The following is a 19,757-nucleotide window of genomic DNA, read 5'->3' on the forward strand; positions in this document are numbered from 1 at the left end:
CCTCCAGTCACTGGACATTTCTCTACATCAAACAATTAGGAAAAAAATACAGTGAAGATACATACATCTCCAGGAGACCAGCTCTTTGGATTCACCCAGAAGCGAGTGTACAATAATTAAAAGGACAAAAACAAAAGTATATGAAACATCTGGTGTAAAATCAAAGTCAAAATGATAGACACACTCTTGCTTAGGAATTGAGAAGATGCTCTCAGAGCCACATACTATAGAAACAGAGATTGTAAAAGTTGGTTGCTTGCTTGCCAAGTGTCTACACAACAAATATAAACAGCAAAATACTTTTTTTTTCCCAAAAATGTTCAATAGCTGCCCTGTGCGAATGTTAAGTTAAGTGAAGGCAGATTCTGGTGGCAAGGAGGAAGGACACTGACAGTCAGACTGGGACTCTGTAGAGTGCCCCACACACACACTGAAAAACTGATACACGACGCCGTCTTGCCAGCCAACAGAAGGGGCGCACCAACCACAGACAGGGGCCACAGCCAACTACAGATACAGTGCAAGTGCTAGCCACCAAAGCTACAATATTTTCGTCACTGATACAATGGACATCACAAAACTAAACTTAAGATTTAAAAACCCTGTGCTTCATCACATAAATATAGGTTGATTTTTTTGTTACATTGTAGCATATCTTTGAACACAAATAAGACTTAGTTTAGCATAAAAATATTCCATAATCTACTTTTATTTTAATTTCTTATAACAAGATATAAGCAGCTGCGTAAATTATAAAGCAATTTATTCTCATACTCTGACAATTTTAGCCAAAATAACAACAATTAGGATTATTTGTACGAATATGATCTGTGATCATTTAACACTGAGTTTACTGGGAGCCTAATTACAAATTTATAATATGCAAATGAATCACATAGAGCTTTTGTTCACTAGTTAACTACTTTCTTCTGCCAATCAGAATGATACAGGTTAAGACAGTGCAAAGAGCCTCTGAAGACAGCTACTACAGTGTAATACTGGAATGTGTCCGGGGGCATTCGGATTCTGCTAACTAGGCAAATGTTTCAAACTATGTTGTGGATAGTCAGTTTGCTTGCTCAGGGGGAATGGGGGTTAGTGAGGCGATGCAACACCTCTCCTTTCGGCGCCGGGATAGTTATTGTTCTGAATGGTGAGAATCTCTACGACATACTTGTGTGTTTCTGTGAGATATCTTTTGTGTAGGTCGGGTACTGCATGCGAGTATAATGCACATGTGGTGTTCCTTGTGTATTATTAATGTGAATGTATACATTATGTACTACGATTGTTTATGTGTATATCTATTTCCAGCGTGATTGTGCATGTCTATTTGTAGGATAATAAACTTGAGTGTGTTGCCATCATCCCCTCTGTCTTAATTGCAAGTATTTCTTAAAAGAAAGCACTTGGCTAAGTTGGCTATACTGTATAGCACTGTCCAGTCTTGATGACAAATTTGCTCTACAAATACATGTACTAATATTAATTAAATGTGGTTTCTGCCCTCAGCTAACATACCTTCACCCGCAGAAAGTACTCTCGCTTTTTTCCCCTTTTATAAATCACTCAGACTTGATCCAAATTCATAGCAATGCAGTTTAAATTATTACATTTACATACACATGTGAAAATTGTGAACCTATTCTTTAATGCATTTTCCCCACAATATTATTTGATCCTACGTTTACGACAATTTAAGTTGAGAGTCGTGTTTCTCAGATTTAAAAAAAATTGTAATTGAAACATTTCCAGATAATAATCATCATTATCACTGCAAGTGGTGTTACAATCAGCACAATAATATACATTTACAATAGTATTACAGCATCCTTGTGGCATGTATTTTTCTTTAAATCACAAGACAAAAATGAAAATACATTTTCCCAAACATCTCATGGATATCAAAACCTTTCTAATTCAAATAAGATGTACCTGCATCTCTTATTTAAGGAAAGGCTAACATCTTGATTTGCCTGCACACAGCTACATCTAAATAAATTCATCCATTTAGGTGTTGTGTCAAGGTGCTCAGACTTTCATGATGGCTGCTACATCTGCTTCAAATGATATGATAAAGTGACAAAAGATAAAGCTAATGCACTTTGTGTTTATAAACAAAAACCAATTTCTTCGGATTTAACTATTCTGACTAATCTCTCCTGGTCTCGAACAGACACCTGGTAACTGAAATAACCATCTAACACCCATATAATTGGTCTGCCTAAGATGGGGAGTTAAATGTCCAACTGACTATCTTCTGCCAACCTGTCCTCCTACAAAGAACGTCGTATTTCGATCGTTTGCGTTACACAAGGCCAAAAATGATCATACTAGAAAATGGAAGCGGCTGGCGAAAGTGACGTACTGTCCTGTTTTGGGTCTTGTGGTAGGTTAGGAGAGACCACTTTAAATTGACGACCGTTTTCTTGACGTTGGGAAACTTTAGGAGGACGGGCTGCTTATGCACCCTATATGCTTTTGACGCTTATTAATACGCTTGAACCAGTTCTACTAATTCACTTCACACATAACGTGATATTCTTAGCAAACTCACCAAAGTCCCTTTGATCAAGAACGTGTGGCGACTCTTCAACTTAAGGCTATGTATCGCCTCATGAACTTGTCTAAGGAAGTTTGTCTCATGCTGCTAAAAAGCCAAAGCTTGATCTTTTGTCATTGGTAGTAAATAAGAACATGTGAACACAAATTATCCAATGCTTCCTTATCAATAACAAGCATAAACTCTATACCTTAGATTAAGCAATTTATAAGTAAACAATTTTGCAGTTTCCATGAAGGTTGGTCTTAAACTGACATATATATAAATATTTCTATAGAAAAAACATGGATTACATATTTCTATATAAAATCTGTAAATATAACCTCATTCCATTTATACTCTTTGCTTGAAATCAAAACAGCACAGCGAAAAGATAAACACTTACAGTGTATAATATTTATGATAAACTTGTAATGCATTATTCATTAACAGTGGGGCTCATTTGGTACATGTTGAGATGAAGAAATTAATAAGCAACTGGTGGCAGGTATTAGGAGGGTGTTCCTTATCAATCAAATCTCTACAGAACATTAAAACAAAAACACACAGGAAAGCATATTATTTATCCAAAGATAAAAGCTATCACTATTTGCATATTTAAGAGTGTCTGTCTTTCTCAGGATCTTGGCTATCTTCAACACGAATAATTGCAATTCTTGGTTATCCCCAACAATATGAAGAGCTCAACTGCTCATAAATTTAGATTATTGAGGATCTACAGTTATTCTGGACCCAAACTCTTGGGCATTAGGATCTTAGTTACCTAACACCCAAGGTCTTAATTCCTAGTAATCAGGACTTGAAGGCAACATTGTATTTGTTATTTAGCGCAAAAAAAACTACTAAAAAATAAAAATAAACACATCCTAACTGTTGACATTAAAAATCACACACCCCATATATATACCTATGCGACAGTGTAGCGATTATGAATGCTGAAATTATTCACATTTATATTGTTTGTGTGCCATATATAAAAAGTGTTTCAACTTTAAAATAAGCAGATATGTAAAATACTCCCTGAAACATAACACTAATTCCTGTATTAAATTATCATCAATATTATGCTGAACAAAACTTTTTACAAGGACAATTGGAGACTTGTAGATCATGTGACATGATACCCAGATCCTGGCCATATCCCTGTTGGCATGCTATGTAAGTATTGCAAAAGCATATACATATATTTGCATTACTGAAAAGAAAGTAATTTTCCAATTAAAAATGACTGAAGCATTGGATTATTATCTGACGACTTGCGACACAATTTCTGTGATCAATAAAGACAACAGCAAGTGTTTGAAATCATCACAGAAACATTCTAATGACAATCATAACAATTACATGAGCAGTTATTAAATCAAAATATATCTTAGGCTGTTAACATGAGGATTTACGCACGCCTGACACACTTTCTACTCAACAAAATGACTGGTCCAGCAATGATCACTTTCATACACATTTCAAACACTAGCCCAGAAGACAAGCACAGCTTCATATCACATTCACTGAAGAGACTTGTATGAGGATACTTTTAAAATTGAGTTAAATATATATATATATATATATATATATATATATATATATATATATATATATATATATATATATATATATATATATATATATATATATATGGTACTGTTTGAGAACGAGGGGGAAGGGGTTCGGCTTAAGCTTTGCCTGCATTCTGTGCTGGTCTAAATTAAGGGGCGTCAGAGAAAAGCCACATAGGCCTAAGTGCGCCTGGTCAAGCAATGCTGTTAGACTCATTATCCCATTCGCAACACATGATAATACGCCCTTACAGCATTGCTCTGTTGATGCTCATCACTTGACATATTATGCTTTGTTTAACTAAGCTAATATATATATATATATATATATATATATATATATATATATATATATATATATATATTTATTAGATGTATTGAGCCACATATACAATATTATACAAAGAGATCCTACAGATACCCACAGCAACAAACTGGTGTATTGTACATAATTTCTGCTGAACTAAAAACCAAAATATATTACCATTACAAACAGTATCTCGGGGAAATTCAAAAGTTACCTACTTGACCATCTTCTATCAAACAATATGAACGAGTCCCACAGTTCCGGAAGGGGGGGGGGGGAGGGGTGTTTTAGAAAACATTAATGTCAAACAGCCCACTACAACCGACAATCCGAACAGGCCCCCCCTCACACCGGCCTACGACACCAGAGTGGGCATGCATGGAAAAGTGGTAATGCCGCTCTTCATTTGGATGCTCAACTAAATCCATTAACATTTTGGAAATAACCAAACACACATTCACAAAAAACCAGCCTAACGCCTTAGATATATACATTTTCTTATTAGCATTTTCCATCATCGTACTCATTTGAATAAATTTCTGGTTACTTTGAGGTTATAATATATTAAAAAAAAGGAAATAAAAAAGTACTGTACGAGCTGGGCAGCAAATGTGCTAATAACTCTGATTTAATTACCAAAAAATCCTCAGAGGAAAGAAATTTCAAACTGACATTACCTCAGTTTCCTTGTATACTCCACCAAGCCACAGTCACACACATTAATCCCTACGCCCGCCACCACTACAGACTCTGGCACACAAGCCCTCAATGGCACTCTTTCCACTCTTACTATGCCAGCAATGTGTTTCTCTGTTGTTTTAAGGGGTTGGGGGGTATCGGATTTTTGTTGGGATGAAACTGCTGCAATACTGTGCTTACACAACTATCTTACATATTTTTGGTATTTTTTTTTACATTTCTTGTTGGTTTAGTTGGGTGCAAAGTTGCTGATAGGTGGTGGGACAGCAGTGTGGTGGAGGCGGCGAGCTGTGTGATGGTAGGCCTACACTAGCAGAACATGTAGCTGAGCTTTGTGCTGGTACTTTAGGCCTGCAGGAAGGGCAGCTGGTGGTGTGATTGCAAGTGGAGGTGGTAATACAATCTTGCTGCTGCACTTTGCATATCTGGCACACAAACACTCACATGTACATACAGACAAAAGCACGTGTGTACACACGCATGCTTGGGTGTGTGTACATGCAAAATAATATACAGCAGAAATGGACTCACACACACGTACAGGCACGCTCAGATGAACAAGAACACACACACACATATGCCATGTCCTGATACTCAACACTCTTAATTCCAATTAAGATCTCGTATAAAGCCATCTACGATTACATCACAACACTGCCATTTCTGTGTGGTCACTGTGCGCTTGTCGTCGTCATCATTTGAGCGGTTGGGAAGCCCTCCAGCGGCTGATACTTGGCTCGGTCTTGTTGCCATCAACACAGCAGTAGCAGCAGCAGCTGGGGTATGGAGCGGGTGAAGGGAATCTTGGGTCGCCCCTCTCACTCCGGCTTGAGACGGTGCCACTGAACTACGTTTTGCCGGGGCTTCGTGATCATATCGCTCCAGTGTTTGGTCTCGGAGGTGCCACTGCCAGCCTTGCCTGCATGGATGCACCATACGATTTCAGTAAAGTACATAAGCTAATAATTAAACATCCATACCAATACAATAATATTTCTTAACCATTAAGCTGCTAACGATGCTTTGAAAAGTTCTATGGCACTTGGATATATGTTGCTAACTAAATGAACAGTGTGGTCATGCCAGTGAGCAAAATTGGGTTCTATTTGTGAATTCATACAACCAATCAGTAAGTAAGTAATTATCAATACAACTCACCAAACCGGGAAGGCTATGTAGCGCCATCAAATGTGCAGGATAATCAGAAGGCGCAAAATATCACCAAAGATGCCAATACGAGAACAGAAACGCATAAGGCCAACGATATCAAAAGTATCTGAGTCACCAAGAATACTATCGAGGGACAAGCGACCGTGGGGGACCGTCGGAAAACAAGACACATGCTTGTCCCGAAAGTCAGGACATTCAACAAGGATATGCATGACCGTAAGAGGAACAATGCAATTTGGACAATAAGGAGCAAGGCGGCGCTCCATCAAGTGACCGAGAGTTAAGCGAGTATGGCCAATATGCAACCTCGCCAAAGCCATTTCCCTTCACCGGTTACGGTGGTAGGAGGGCGGCCACAAGGACACACAACTCTTAAGAGTACACAGTTTGTTTCTAGTAACAGAACACCAACAAGCCTGCCAACGGGTAAGGATGGAGGAATGGACAACCTGGTAAAAGTCGGAATAAGGAATGCCTTTACGAGACATGGGACAAGAGTGGACAGCTTCCCTGGCGGCAGCCTCCGCATGCTCATTTAAAGAGACACCAATATGGGTGGGAACCCAACAAAATTCAACCGACTTAAATTTACTGTGATTAAGAAACAGCCAATGCTGGATCTCGACAACCACTGGATGAACCGGATTAAAGGACCTGAGAGCCATGAGGACACTACGAGATTCAACAACAACTACAAAGGAAGATTGACAACGAGAAAGCAGGAGACGGAGAGAATAGCATAAAGTTCCGCTGTGAAGATACTAGTCTCCGGAGGTAGGCGACACATATAAGTGCAATCAGGAAAAACAACAGAGTAGCCTACACCGTCCGCAGACTTAGACCCATCGGTGAAGACGGAAACGGAGTGGAAGTGAGAAGAAAAATGCTCAAGTAAACGCATTTTAGAACCATAGGAGGGGTAAAAGATTTAGAGATGCGGGTTAAGGATGTACAAAACTGCGGAAGGGGGACTCTCCATGGGGGCAAAAAAGGAACAACACGAGGAGAATATTAGAAATACGAGCTGAAAGAGAATCTTGTAAGCGAGATAACCGAACAGAAAGAGGGAGGTTGTGAAGAGGAACAGGAACGGCAGGAGGGGCAAAAGTTAAAGCACGACAGAGGCGAGAGGAAGGATGTTGCAAGGACCGTGCAAGATAGCAAAGACAGTAGCGATCATGGCGGTCCTGGAGAGATAGGAAGCCAGTGTCAACATACAAGCTGAGGACGGGAGTCAAACAAAATGCACCAGAACTGAGGCGCAACCCAGTATGGTACAAAGCATCAAGACGGCGAAGAGTAGAAGGAGAAGCAAACGAGTAAGCAGGGCAACCATAATCGAGCTTAGACAGGACGAGAGAGAAATATAAAGCGAGTAGAGTGCGCCTATCAGCTCCCAAAGTAGTATGGGACAATACCCGAAGGAGGGGTAAGGGCCTTAGAGCATTCAACACGGAGGTAAGAGATATGGGGCGACCAACACAAACGAGTGTCAAAAATCAACCCCAAAAGCTTAGCGGAATCCTTGTACACAATGGGGTGACCATAAAGTGACAAAGAAGGAAGAAGAACGATACGTTTCTGAGTAAAAGTCATAGCACAAGTCTTAGACATAAAGAACCTGAAGCCATGATCATTGGCCCAAGACGACATGGCATCAATCACAAGTTGAAGCCGGCGTTGAAGAAGAGGCGAATCATCACCCTGACAGCAAAGGGTAAGATCGTCGACATAGACAGCGGAGAAGACGCCTGAAAGAAGAGAGGAAAGAAGACCATTGAGGGCAACCAGAAAGAGAGTAGTGCTCAGAACACTACCCTGGGGCACACCTTCGTATTGCTGAAAAGAGGCAGAGAGAGTGCTACCAAGGCGCACCCGAAAGGAACGACGAGAGAGGAAGCTGAGGAGAAAGAGAGAGAGAGATGACCACGAAGGCCAAAAGAATGAAGTTGGGATAGAATATGATATCACCAAGTGGTGTCGTAAGACTTCTCCAGGTCAAAAAGGACGGCAACAGCGGAGGTCTTCGCAGCAAAAGCAGTACGAATATAGACTTCCAAGTTCACCAAGACATTTGTCGTGCTGCGGCACTTGCGGAAACCAAATTGAGAGGGGGAGAGGTGGTAATGGTGTTCTAAGAACCACATCAGACGAACGTTAACCATACGTTCAAAGAGTTTGCACACACAACTTGTGAGGGCAATAGGGCGAAAGTCCTTAGGGGACGTTCCCAGAGACCCTGGTTTGCAAACAGGAAGGACAACAGCATCGAGCCAGTCCTCAGGGACTGACGACGACTCCCAGATCCGATTATACAGACTCAGTAAATACTGAGACGTGCATGGAGGGAGATCGCGAAGCATCTCATAATGAATGCCATCGGAGCCCGCCGCCGTAGAACCGCTGAGGGCCAGGGCAGACCGAAGTTCAGAGAGAGAGAAGGGATCGTTATAGGGAAGGCGAAGATGACTACAGAAATCCAAAGGACAAGATTCAAGGACAGGTTTACGAAGAAGGAAAGATTGGGGAACATGAAAACCAGAGCTAACAGAAGAAAAGTGGGAACCCAGTTTGGTAGCGACCTGCAACGGGTCCGCCACAAGAGTACCACGGAGGTGAAAGACCGGTGAGACATCGGGAACGAACTTACACGCTTCCAGATCTGCGGCAGAGGAGTTTCGGACGTGGTGGTGAAGATATAAGACGCCCAACATTCACGTTTAACCGTAGGGATGGCCCTACAGGCTACCGCACTCGCCTTCCAAAATAAAAGAAAAGAATCGGCCAGCGGCGGTGTCTCTTCCAGGCTGCACGCTTACAGCGGACAGCCCGAGCACAGTCTGTATTCCCCCAGGGAACGCACTTCCGTGGGCCCCGAGAGGATGAGCGAGGAATAGAGCGGAGGGTAGTGTGGAAGATGCTGTCATGAAAAAGGAGGAGAGAGCGAGGGAGAGGTCAGAGAGAGCAGCGCTGAGGGTAAATAGGTTCCAGTCTGCCTTAGCAAACTGCCACCTAGGGAAGGAGAGGGGAGGGTGAAAAAGGTAACAAGGATGGTGAAATGCTCACTGCCATGGAGGTCATCAAGAATCTGCCACGTGAAATCTACGTAAAGAGAAGACGAACGAACAAAGAGAAAGATCAAGACAGGAAATGGTGCGAGTCCGAGAGTCCAAATGCATGGGCTCACCAGAATTCAGAAGAGACAGGGAACAAGAGAGGATGAACGGAAATCCACCAGCACTAAGATATATTGTGAATATGAAAATAGTCTATTACTTTTTATTTGGCAAAGCTGTGGATGCCAAAAGTTCTTCATCTCAGCTCTGCACCTTCAACTTGAAAATCTTCACGACTGGAATCCCTGAATAATACATAATAACACCGTGCTGGAACACCCCCCTACGTTTATTCCAGACTTTCCAGCATGCAAGAAGGTTGCGCGATTCCACGAGCTGGAAGAGAGATATAATATAACCGATACTAGAGAGTAAAGAGGAGAGCATCAAGAAGAAACCCACCCAACATGATCTTGCCAATGGCCTCATTGCGTCCAACTTTATCGTGGTCCATGATGGTGACGTTGAGCTGGCACTCCCGGATCCGCTCCCACGGGACGTCAAACATCACGCTGAAGTTGAACTCGGGGTTCAGCGTGCAGAACTGAACCTCTGATTTCTTCTTCTCTATCCGTTTCTCTCCGAAATACAGCCACACCTTAACGTAAGGATCTGCGAAGGAAGGAACAAGTCACCGACAAAGATCATAAATGAGACTTTGGAAGAGCCTGATAATCAAGCTACGCGCAGATGATGATGATGATGATGATGATGAAATAACGACGTTTCAATCCGTCCTGGACCATTATCAAGTTGTGTGCTAATCGTTCTTCCTCGCATACGATTTGATAATGGTCGAGGACGGACCGAAACATCGTCGTCTCCTCGTCTTCTGGTATGTCGTTTGGTCATATCTTCAGCCCCATTACTTATTTTATTTATTTATTTATATATACGAGAGTTATTAGATTCTTGTACAGCTGCTAGCACACATAGCGTTTAAGGCAAGTCCTTAATCCTAATTTTCACACACACACCCCCAGGAAGCAGCCCGTAGCAGCTGTCTAACTCCCAGGTATCTATTTACTGCCAGGTGAACAGGGGGGCATCAAAGTGAAAGAAAATCTGCCCATTTCTTTCCGCCTCCGCCGGGAACTGAACCTGGACCCTTGGGACTACGAACCACGAGCGCTGCCCACTCAGTCGTCGGTCCAGATGACATTGTGACTCATTAATTATTGTCACAATAATGAGTCTGCTTTGGAAGGACTGAAAGCAAACTATTTAGTGTTATATAACACGCGCCCTGGCACCAATGTATTTCATCGAGGATTTAGAGACCAAGTCTCAAAAACAGTAATATTGGTAACTCTAATTTCTTTAATAATCTTATTGAGTAAAAGGCAGAGCTATCCAGTAAATATTAGCCGCAGACAATGGGAGTGTACTACATCGCACACCTTAGAAACCGCCCAAGTTAGCCGGGAAAAATATATTAGGAGAATAAAATACTGATCGCGAGATAAGGGGTATCGAACTCCCTACCAACTGGACCATGATGAGCTTTTAAGGAGTTTGGGGATGCAAGTTCAATCCCAAAGTATAACTTCAACATATCACGTTCTTGAGTTTTTTTGTGCAATATACGAATTGCATTCTTGACGGTTAATCTCTGTAACGCTGATTATATATTTGGCGTTAAGCTATATATATATATATATATATATATATATATATATATATATATATATATATATATATATATATATATATATATATATATATATATATATATATATAAGTGTGTAGTAACAACAGCGCGCGCTGTTACTACACACTTATATGTGTAATACACTTTATGTATCATCAAAAAATACAGTACTGTATTTTTTGAAGAAGAAAAGTGTCCTTTTGCATCTTGTCCTACCGAGACTACAGTACTGTAGTCTCGGTAGGACAAGATGTATGGATACACGTTTCCTTGCACCTGATGAGTCTGTTCACCTAGCAGTATATATGTGTACTTGGGAGTTAATTACCTCACAGTTACAGCCCATTATGTGCCAGGTAAGTCCACTACGGGCTCACCATAGCCCGTGCTACTTGGAACTTGTTCCGAGTAGCTGAATCTATAACAACAACAACGTTAATTACCTGTTTTATGGGCTATTCATGCCCGTGCCACCTCTTGGGCGGCTTAATCTTCATCAGGCAATTACCTGTTAAGGGTTGTATGCTGCGGAGGGTCAACCCTTGACCAAGGGGAGGGCCCTAGGTGACCCCTTAGAGGCTTCTTGTCCCCAATAATGGGAAGCCATTTGGTCCAAAATACTAATTTGTTGATGGTAATTATATGCACAATCTTCAAAGAAAGTTTAAATGCAGCAGTTTAATTTTTGTTGTCATGAACATAATGATAAAAGAGCGAGACTTTTTTTTGCCATTGGACTTAACTTCTGGAGGGCTATTAAGGCCAACACAATAACAAATGACCAACCAGCCAGTGTACTTTAGTCTTTGGCCTGGAAGTCCGATTCCTGGCTTATATTACCTGATTTCCCGTTGATGTCTTTGGCCTTGAGGTTCCTGCACTTTATGACGGTAAGTGTGAGCTGGGAGGTCGAGGGTTGATACATCAGAGACGTCAGGATCTCTCCGCACTTGTTCTTCTCCAGTGGATGCAGCGCTTTCCAGAAAGTGTTGTTCTTCTCTGAGAAGTCTACCTGCGAAGTAAAGAGAGAAAATGTAATGAACAAATTCACATGGGCCATGACGAGGATTCGATCCTGCGTCCAAGAGCATCCCAGACGCTGCCTTAATCGACAAAGGCAGTTAGAAAACGTTTGAAAACGTTTTCTATGTTTAAAAAATGTGTTAGAAAACGTTATTGACACAAGGGATGGAATTTTCTTTGGACTTGGGAAGGGAAACGAAAATGGTTTCAAAGACGGAACTAAAATAAATCACAAAAATCAAAATCAAAATGTATATTCAGGTAAAAGTACATACATATTAGATGAATTATAAACATAATGATTTATAGATAGAGCTAATACATACAATACCTAAAGCCACTACTACGCGCAGTGTTTCGGGCAAGGTGTGGGGGAGTAAACTAAAGCTTAACTAAAGCTTAATACTAATTGCGATTAAGGTATATATTGGGTTGAAAAAGGGTTAAAAAAAATGGGAGGGGACACATGGCAGATATCAGCAATTATACAACTTGTTCAACAAAAAGTATTGTTTGAAAATAGCAAGACATGGGTTGACATTTAGGGGGTAAGGTAGGTTACATGGAGTTTATTAGGTAGAACTCAGTTTTACTCTTAAAATGGTTAAGAGAGGTACAGCCTTTGACATGATTGGGAAGGTCATTCCACATTCTGGGTCCCTTGATTTGTAGAGCATTTCTAGTTTGGTTAAGGCGCACTCTTGGAATATCATATAAGTATTTGTTTCTGGTGTGGTGCCCATGGGTTCTGTTACAACCTTTTAGGAAGCGTTTAAGGTCAGGATTGGCATTAGGGCAAGATCCACGAAGCAGTTAAACATGCACTTACGAACCTATACATCTTTTCTCAATCTTTGGCGGCTTTGTTTATAATTATTAAACAGTTAATGAGCTCTGAAGCACCAGGAGGCTGTTTATAACAATAACAACAGTTGATTGGGAACTTTCATGCTTGTAAACTGTTTAATAAATGCAACCAAAGGCGTCATAGATTGAGGAAAAATGTACACGTTCGTAAGTACTTTCGTAATTGCTTCGTGATTCTGGCCCCTGAGTTTTAACTATACAGAGTACACATGAGAGGATGTGCAGTGACTTAATATCCAACATATTCAAATATTTAAAAAAGGTTTACCGAGTGCTGTCTCGGGCCAGAACTATTTGAAAACTGCAAGGACAGTTTCTGAGAAAGAGGCATTCCAGTTTTTTGTTTCATTTCCAAATTCAACCGGAAAGTCTTGAGGCCTGATTTCTCTTTTATAAAAGTTCTGTTAAGAGGCAATTTCCTCCGAGAGCTTAATACCGGCGGCCAGTGGTGAACAGCCTCACGTAACGAACTTTGCCTAACTTTTTCTTATGGATTTAATCTGTATTTTTTTGGGGAACTGATGAACAAAGTTTTGTTCACAAGTTCTCTTAACACAAAGAATGGGGGAGCAGCAGTGAGGGCGGTCAATCTCGTTTGAAGAACAAATACACAAATAAAGAGTTTTATACACACAGGCACACACACACACATTTAAATAAGGAGACTTATAGGTCACTGTACACCGCCTATGTGCGATCAATTTTAGAGTATACTGCCCCAGCCCAGAACCCCATCTAAAAATAAATAAATAAATAAATAAATAAATAAAAAAACGCACAACTCGTCTCGTCCCAGAATTGCGAGGGATGGTGTATGAAGAGAGACTGAAGGCCTGACGACGCTAGAATGGAGGAGAGAGAGAGAGTGGGGAGACATGATACTGACGTATAAAATAGAAGCCTGAGACCAAGTTGTGTCTTAAGGATGTTAGAAAGTTTTCTTCTAGCGTTTAGTGAGTAAATGGGATGACCTAAAGGAGCAGGTTGTAGAGGCAAACTCGATTCCCATCTTTAAAACCAATATGTGAATAGCTTAGGAGTTATTGCATTAGACAACCGGTGGCTAGAAAAGCGGAATCCAGGAGCTGGAACTCGGTCCTGCAGACACAAATAGATGAGTGCGCACACACACACACACACACACACACACACACACACACACACACACACACACACACACACACACACACACACACACACACACACTGTCAAGGTGTCAACTTGTGAAAAGGGTAAACTTGTACACTTTTAAATATTAAATTGCAGAATATCATTTATTTTCTGACATGTGACTCTCGGGTTGAAATCTGCTGAACTCTGTAAATATTATCTGAATACTAGAACACTATGATATACCTGTAGTCTAGATATACCACATAATGCAAAAATTATGTAATATATGAGAAGCAATTAACTCATGAGTTTATATGAGCCCTTTAGTTGCCACTAGTGCTTGAATGGTCACTATGATCACTACAACTCACTATGTTCTCCAGAAGGCCCTCTAGCTCTGTCCATGTAAGAGACGTGAAAATGTGTATATATATATATGGGAGCCGGTCGGCCGAGCGGACAGCACGCTGGACCTGTGGTCCTGGGTTCGATCCCAGGCGCCGGCGAGAAACATTGGGAAGAGTTTCTTTCACCCTATGCCCCTGTTACCTAGCAGTAAAATAGGTACCTGGGTGTTAGTCAGCTGTCACAGGCTGCTTCCTGCTGGTGGAGGCCTGGTCGAGGACCGGGCCGCGGGGACACTAAAAAGCCCCGAAATCATCTCAAAATAACCTCAAGATATATATATATATATATATATATATATATATATATATATATATATATATATATATATATATATATATACACATATATGCCGGTTAACATTAAAGAGCCCTTTGTGCCAGGTAAGTCCACTACGGGATCACCATAGCCCGTGCTACTTGGAACTTTTTGTTCTAGGTAGCGAATCTTAAACAACAACAACAACAGCCGCGGCATAATGTTTAAGTTCTGTGTGCTGTGAGACAGGACAGACTACCCTTTCAAAGCACATGAACCAGTTACACCTCACCGATCAAACGGTCAGCCCGCCCAAATGTTTGCCCCACTATGTGCTCCCTATACACCTCTAAGGGGCGTGAAGTGGTTGGGGGGGAGGGGTGGGGGGCAAGCAGGAGTGGCTATGGTACAGGGTATTGCTGTCATTCACCGCAGTCACGCTTCGGGCTTTAAAGAGGTGACCCGCACAAATGCTAGCTCCCACAGAGTCATGTGGCATGTGGGCATGTGCCCATGTGGCGACACTCCTCAGGCCTATGTGCTGGGTATGCGTCGCTCCTTAACGCTCTGGATGCTAGGTAGGGGAGGGGGAGGGAGGGGTGAGGATGGCCACCCACTTCTTTACAAAAACTATTATTCCTCATTGACTCTCATCTCATTTGCCGTCAAGACCTCCTAGCGGGAACACACCCTAAGGTCTGACATGTAACTAACGCAAGGCCTCATACCCACGATGAAAACATCGAAGGCAGGACACTTTGGGTAAGAATGAGTTTTTTTTTGGGTAAAAATATTACCACTTCACTCTCTCCTATCACCACAAAGCTACCACCTGCCCCTCCCTTAACCTCCTTCACATGCCCTTCCCTAACCACCCATCTAAAAATCCCGTTCTCAGAGGCTCGTCTCTCCATGGGAGGGACTCCCCCTCTACGCCCTCAACATATCCTTCCTACATACTTTTATTTTTAACTCTATGCAACATACTCACATATTTTCATCTTGCTACTATTGATCACCTGTTCCTATACTTACACTTTACACCCCCACGACTTACAACCCCCCCCCCCCCCGGGCGTGGCCAGACACCCACCGCGACCTACAACCACCCCACGGGACCACACACGCGCCCCCGGGGTCCATCCAAAACCCCCAGAGACTAGAGATGTGTGCAACACCTGTGCAGTGGCTTAATTGACACACACCTGCAATTTGCAGTGACACAGGTGTTGCACACGGTTCTAGTCTCAATTTACCCTACTCTGCCAGACAGACAGGCACACACACACACAGAAAGAGAGAGAGAGAGAGAGAGAGAGCAAGAGAGAGAGAGAGAGAGAGAGAGAGAGAGAGAGAGAGAGAGAGAGAGAGAGAGAGAGAGAGAGAGAGAGAGAGAGAGAGAGAGAGAGAGAGAGACAGAGAGAGAGAGAGAGCGAGAGAGAGTGAGAGAGCGAGCCAGTGAAACAAAACACGAGAGGCAAGCTACAAATGCTCTCTCCGTCGTCAGCACTTGGGGGCCAAAAATCATCACCAGAAACTTTCTCTACTAATTTACTTTCTGTCAACGCGTTCAAGAAAATCTCACATGTTCCGAAAGTGTGTTTTAAAACATTAAGAGAAAAATTAAGCAAAAATAACCGGACAAGAGAAGTTTGTACGTTTCAAATTTCCATCACGATTTAAGACCGAGTCAACTTTTCTTCGTCCAAACATACCACAGAAGTCAGTAAACTTCCTGACCAGCGATCTGGCTCAGAGGAAACAAGTTTACACAAAAGTTTACATTTAGTTAATATAGACACCAAGACCTGAAGGAAATTGTGTTTCTGTGGTGCAGTGGTAGTACACTCGCCTGCAATTTCGTCTAGGCTCGAATACTAGGGTTAAGAGGATTGACCGGGCACCGATCGAGGTTATAAACCGAGTGGCGGATCTTGTTCCAGGGGGGTAAACCAGCAGTTCTATACATCATAACAGGAGTCAGAATTAGTCTCCTGCACCCACCTGTCTACGCAACAATGAATATAATTGTCTGATGTTTCCGTATAATGTAATATTATCAGGAGAAAGCGCCAAGTCATTACGACTATATAGCACTGGGAAGGGGTCAGGATAAGGATTTGGGATGGGACGGTGGGAGGGAAGGAATGGTGCCCAACCAATTGTGGACGGTCGGGGATCGAACGTCGACCTGCATGAAGCGAGAATATAGGAAGCACGCTGATCCCAAATTTTGTTGACCAAATATATGTGTGTGTGTGTGTGTGTGTGTGTGTGTGTGTGTACTCACCTAATTGTGCTTGCGAGGGTTGAGCTTTGGCTCTTTGGTCCCAAGAGTGTGTGTGTGTGTGTGTGTGTGTGTGTGTATACTTACCTAGTTGTACTCACCTAGTTGTGCTTGCGGGGGTTGAGCTCTGGCTCTTTGGTCTTGCCTCTCAACCGTCAATCAACAGGTGTACAGGTTCCTGAGCCTATTGGGCTCTAGTGTGTGTGTGTGTGTGTGTGTGTGTGTGTGTGTGTGTGTGTGTGTGTGTGTGTGTGTGTGTGTGTGTGTGTGTGTGTGTGTGTGTGTGTGTGTCTTTAAGTTGGTTAACTCTTACTGGAATAATGTTATTGAGACAGCCGCAGGGGACCATCTTGAGTCCGGTGCTTTTTTCTAATCTACACCGAAGACTTTAATGGAAATATCCAAACCAGTTTACAATTTTAGATGATTCTATGATTTATGGGAAGACAGTGCACAGGGGGGGGGGGGGTGGGGAAACACACCTTTGATGAAAAATGACAATACAATCTTCACTATTAGTCAAAAGACTGACAAACATTATTTAATATACTACAAAAATCTTTATACCAACATTGTATATCAGACTGAAAGTACTACTTTGATAGAGAAAAAAAGACTTCGGAGAAATAGACTTTAAAGTATATAACAAAAACTGCAAAATGTTCTGGTAAGCTTTAGTAACCCTTCAGAGGAGTTTTGGGGCTTAAGTCCAAAACTAAATTATCATCCATCCAGAACTTAAGTCCCCCAGGATTGGACTGGCTTCCCTTCCGAGGAATGCAGAACTCATGCTGCATTCCTTGCATAAGGGAAGCTAGTCCAATCCTGGCTGACTTAGTTCTGGAGCGATGATAATTTAGATTTGGTCTCAGGTACATACATTCTCTGTTCCGAGTTTGGTAACTTTAAACCTCGACCACTTATTGAAGATATCTCATATCTCATACGTGAACTTTTACTCAGAACTTTTCCCAAACCATATGGCAGAAAGAGACCTTAGTAAATTCCTCTCTTCCAAGAAGAGGAAAGCGAAGGAGGCCTCAGCTCTTCTAATTTTCCCCTTTACAAACACTAACTTTATCAAGTTAAAAAATCACAAACATTTTTACAAATATAAAATAAAAAACCCAAAACCTTTATGTAAGATTTATAAAATTTTTACGTTTTATGTCCAATAACAAGTATCTCCATTTGGTGTTTAACCACAATACTTTCAGCACCCTGAACTCCCCCTTGAACCATCTTCAAGACAGTAACCTATTGAGCAATCTTCCTCCCCCCACCTGAAGCCGCCAGAACCTGCTCTTCATCTTACCAACGAGAGCTCCAAGAGCCCTCTGGCATGGCGCGCCGTTCCCTACAACCTTTGCTCTTCACAATTTATCAGTAGCAGTTGATTTGTTAGATGCGTGGGTGAGGGGGGAGAAGCTCCCTGTCCTCCAGGGGGACCTGATGGAGTGTAGTGGTGGTGGTGGTAACCTTTCGCTCAGCGAGATGTCTCACTCGCGGCTCACGCTTTTCATTTTTTTTATGTTTTGTTTACAAATGTGAAAGTGTGGCAGGTCCAGCCGGAACAGGTGATAATTTACCCTATTATAACAGGTGATAATTTGCTAAAATTTTAATTTGACATTATAATATAGTTACTATGCCATTGACGGTAAACAAATTTGAATATATTTTTTGTAAAAGGTGCAAAAATGTATAGCAAAACATATTCACTGTTTTTTTTTGTAAATCAATTATAAATTTACGGATGAGAACCCAAAGTCCTACACCTTCGTACCCAAAGCCAGTGCGCTTCGATTCAAGACCAAAATGAAACAAAAAAAAATATATATATATATATATATATATATATATATATATATATATATATATATTTCCCCGGCCCACTCATTCTATATTCATCATAAATTCTGAACAAAAAAAGATTTCAGTCCTGCCAACAAAATGTAAATGTTGAAAATATTTACAGGCAGAGTAGGCCATATTCCATCGACAAAAACACTCGATCATTGATCAAATGAAGTGATGATAATATTAGCAATTATGTTGTAATATATTGCAAAAATACGAGTGACTATCGAAGGACTTAATAGTTTGTTAAATAATTTGACAGCCAATGCATCCTTGTCAAGTATACAAAATTAGTTTCACATGATACATAGTATGACCAGAATTAGTTTGTAGTGGACCGAGTACATATAGAGCTTGTAGTGAACATTACAGCACCGGGTACATGATGATGTAGGGAGCCTCCCGGTACCTCATGTGATCCAGGGAGCCTCCCGGTACCTCACTTGGTGATGTAGGGAACTTTCCGGTACCTCACCTGGTGATGTAGGGAACTTTCCGGTACCTCACCTGGTGATGTAGGGAACTTTCCGGTACCTCACCTGATGTAGGGAACTTTCCGGTACCTCACCTGGTGATGTAGGGAACTTTCCGGTACCTCACCTGGTGATGTAGGGAACTTTCCGGTACCTCACCTGATGTAGGGAACTTTCCGGTACCTCATCTGGTGATGTAGGGAACTTCCCGATATCTCATCCGGTACCTCATCCGATAGTTACCTTACTAAAGGTAACTATCTTACCTAAATAAGGTAATTAAGCACTAATTCAGTACTTGGAAGGGATATGAGGAAAAGTAGCTGTGATAGGCCGCAGGGCACTTGGACCATCGGGAATCGAACGCCGTCCCGCAAGGAGATCCGTATAGACGAGTCCAAGTGGTTGG

At 41.7% G+C, this 19,757-nt stretch overlaps 1 protein-coding gene across 4 annotated transcripts in view; it reads right to left on the reverse strand.

The window, feature by feature from the left end:
- Positions 1-4,454: 4,454 nt before the first annotated feature.
- LOC123763199 (synaptotagmin-7) overlaps positions 4,455-19,757 on the reverse strand; it is a 559,721-nt gene continuing 544,418 nt past the window's right edge. For all 4 annotated transcript variants that reach the window (XM_069303013.1, XM_069303012.1, XM_069303014.1 and 1 more), the window contains 3 exons: positions 11,903-12,074; positions 9,814-10,023; positions 4,455-6,044 (listed from right to left, as the gene is read on the reverse strand). In XM_069303013.1, the coding sequence (XP_069159114.1) occupies positions 5,944-6,044; positions 9,814-10,023; positions 11,903-12,074 (483 nt within the window). In that variant the 3' untranslated portion in view covers positions 4,455-5,943. The remainder of the gene's footprint in view (positions 6,045-9,813; positions 10,024-11,902; positions 12,075-19,757) is intronic.

Source organism: Procambarus clarkii, chromosome 49 (genome assembly GCF_040958095.1).
Source record: "Procambarus clarkii isolate CNS0578487 chromosome 49, FALCON_Pclarkii_2.0, whole genome shotgun sequence".
Lineage (NCBI taxonomy): Eukaryota > Metazoa > Arthropoda > Malacostraca > Decapoda > Cambaridae > Procambarus > Procambarus clarkii.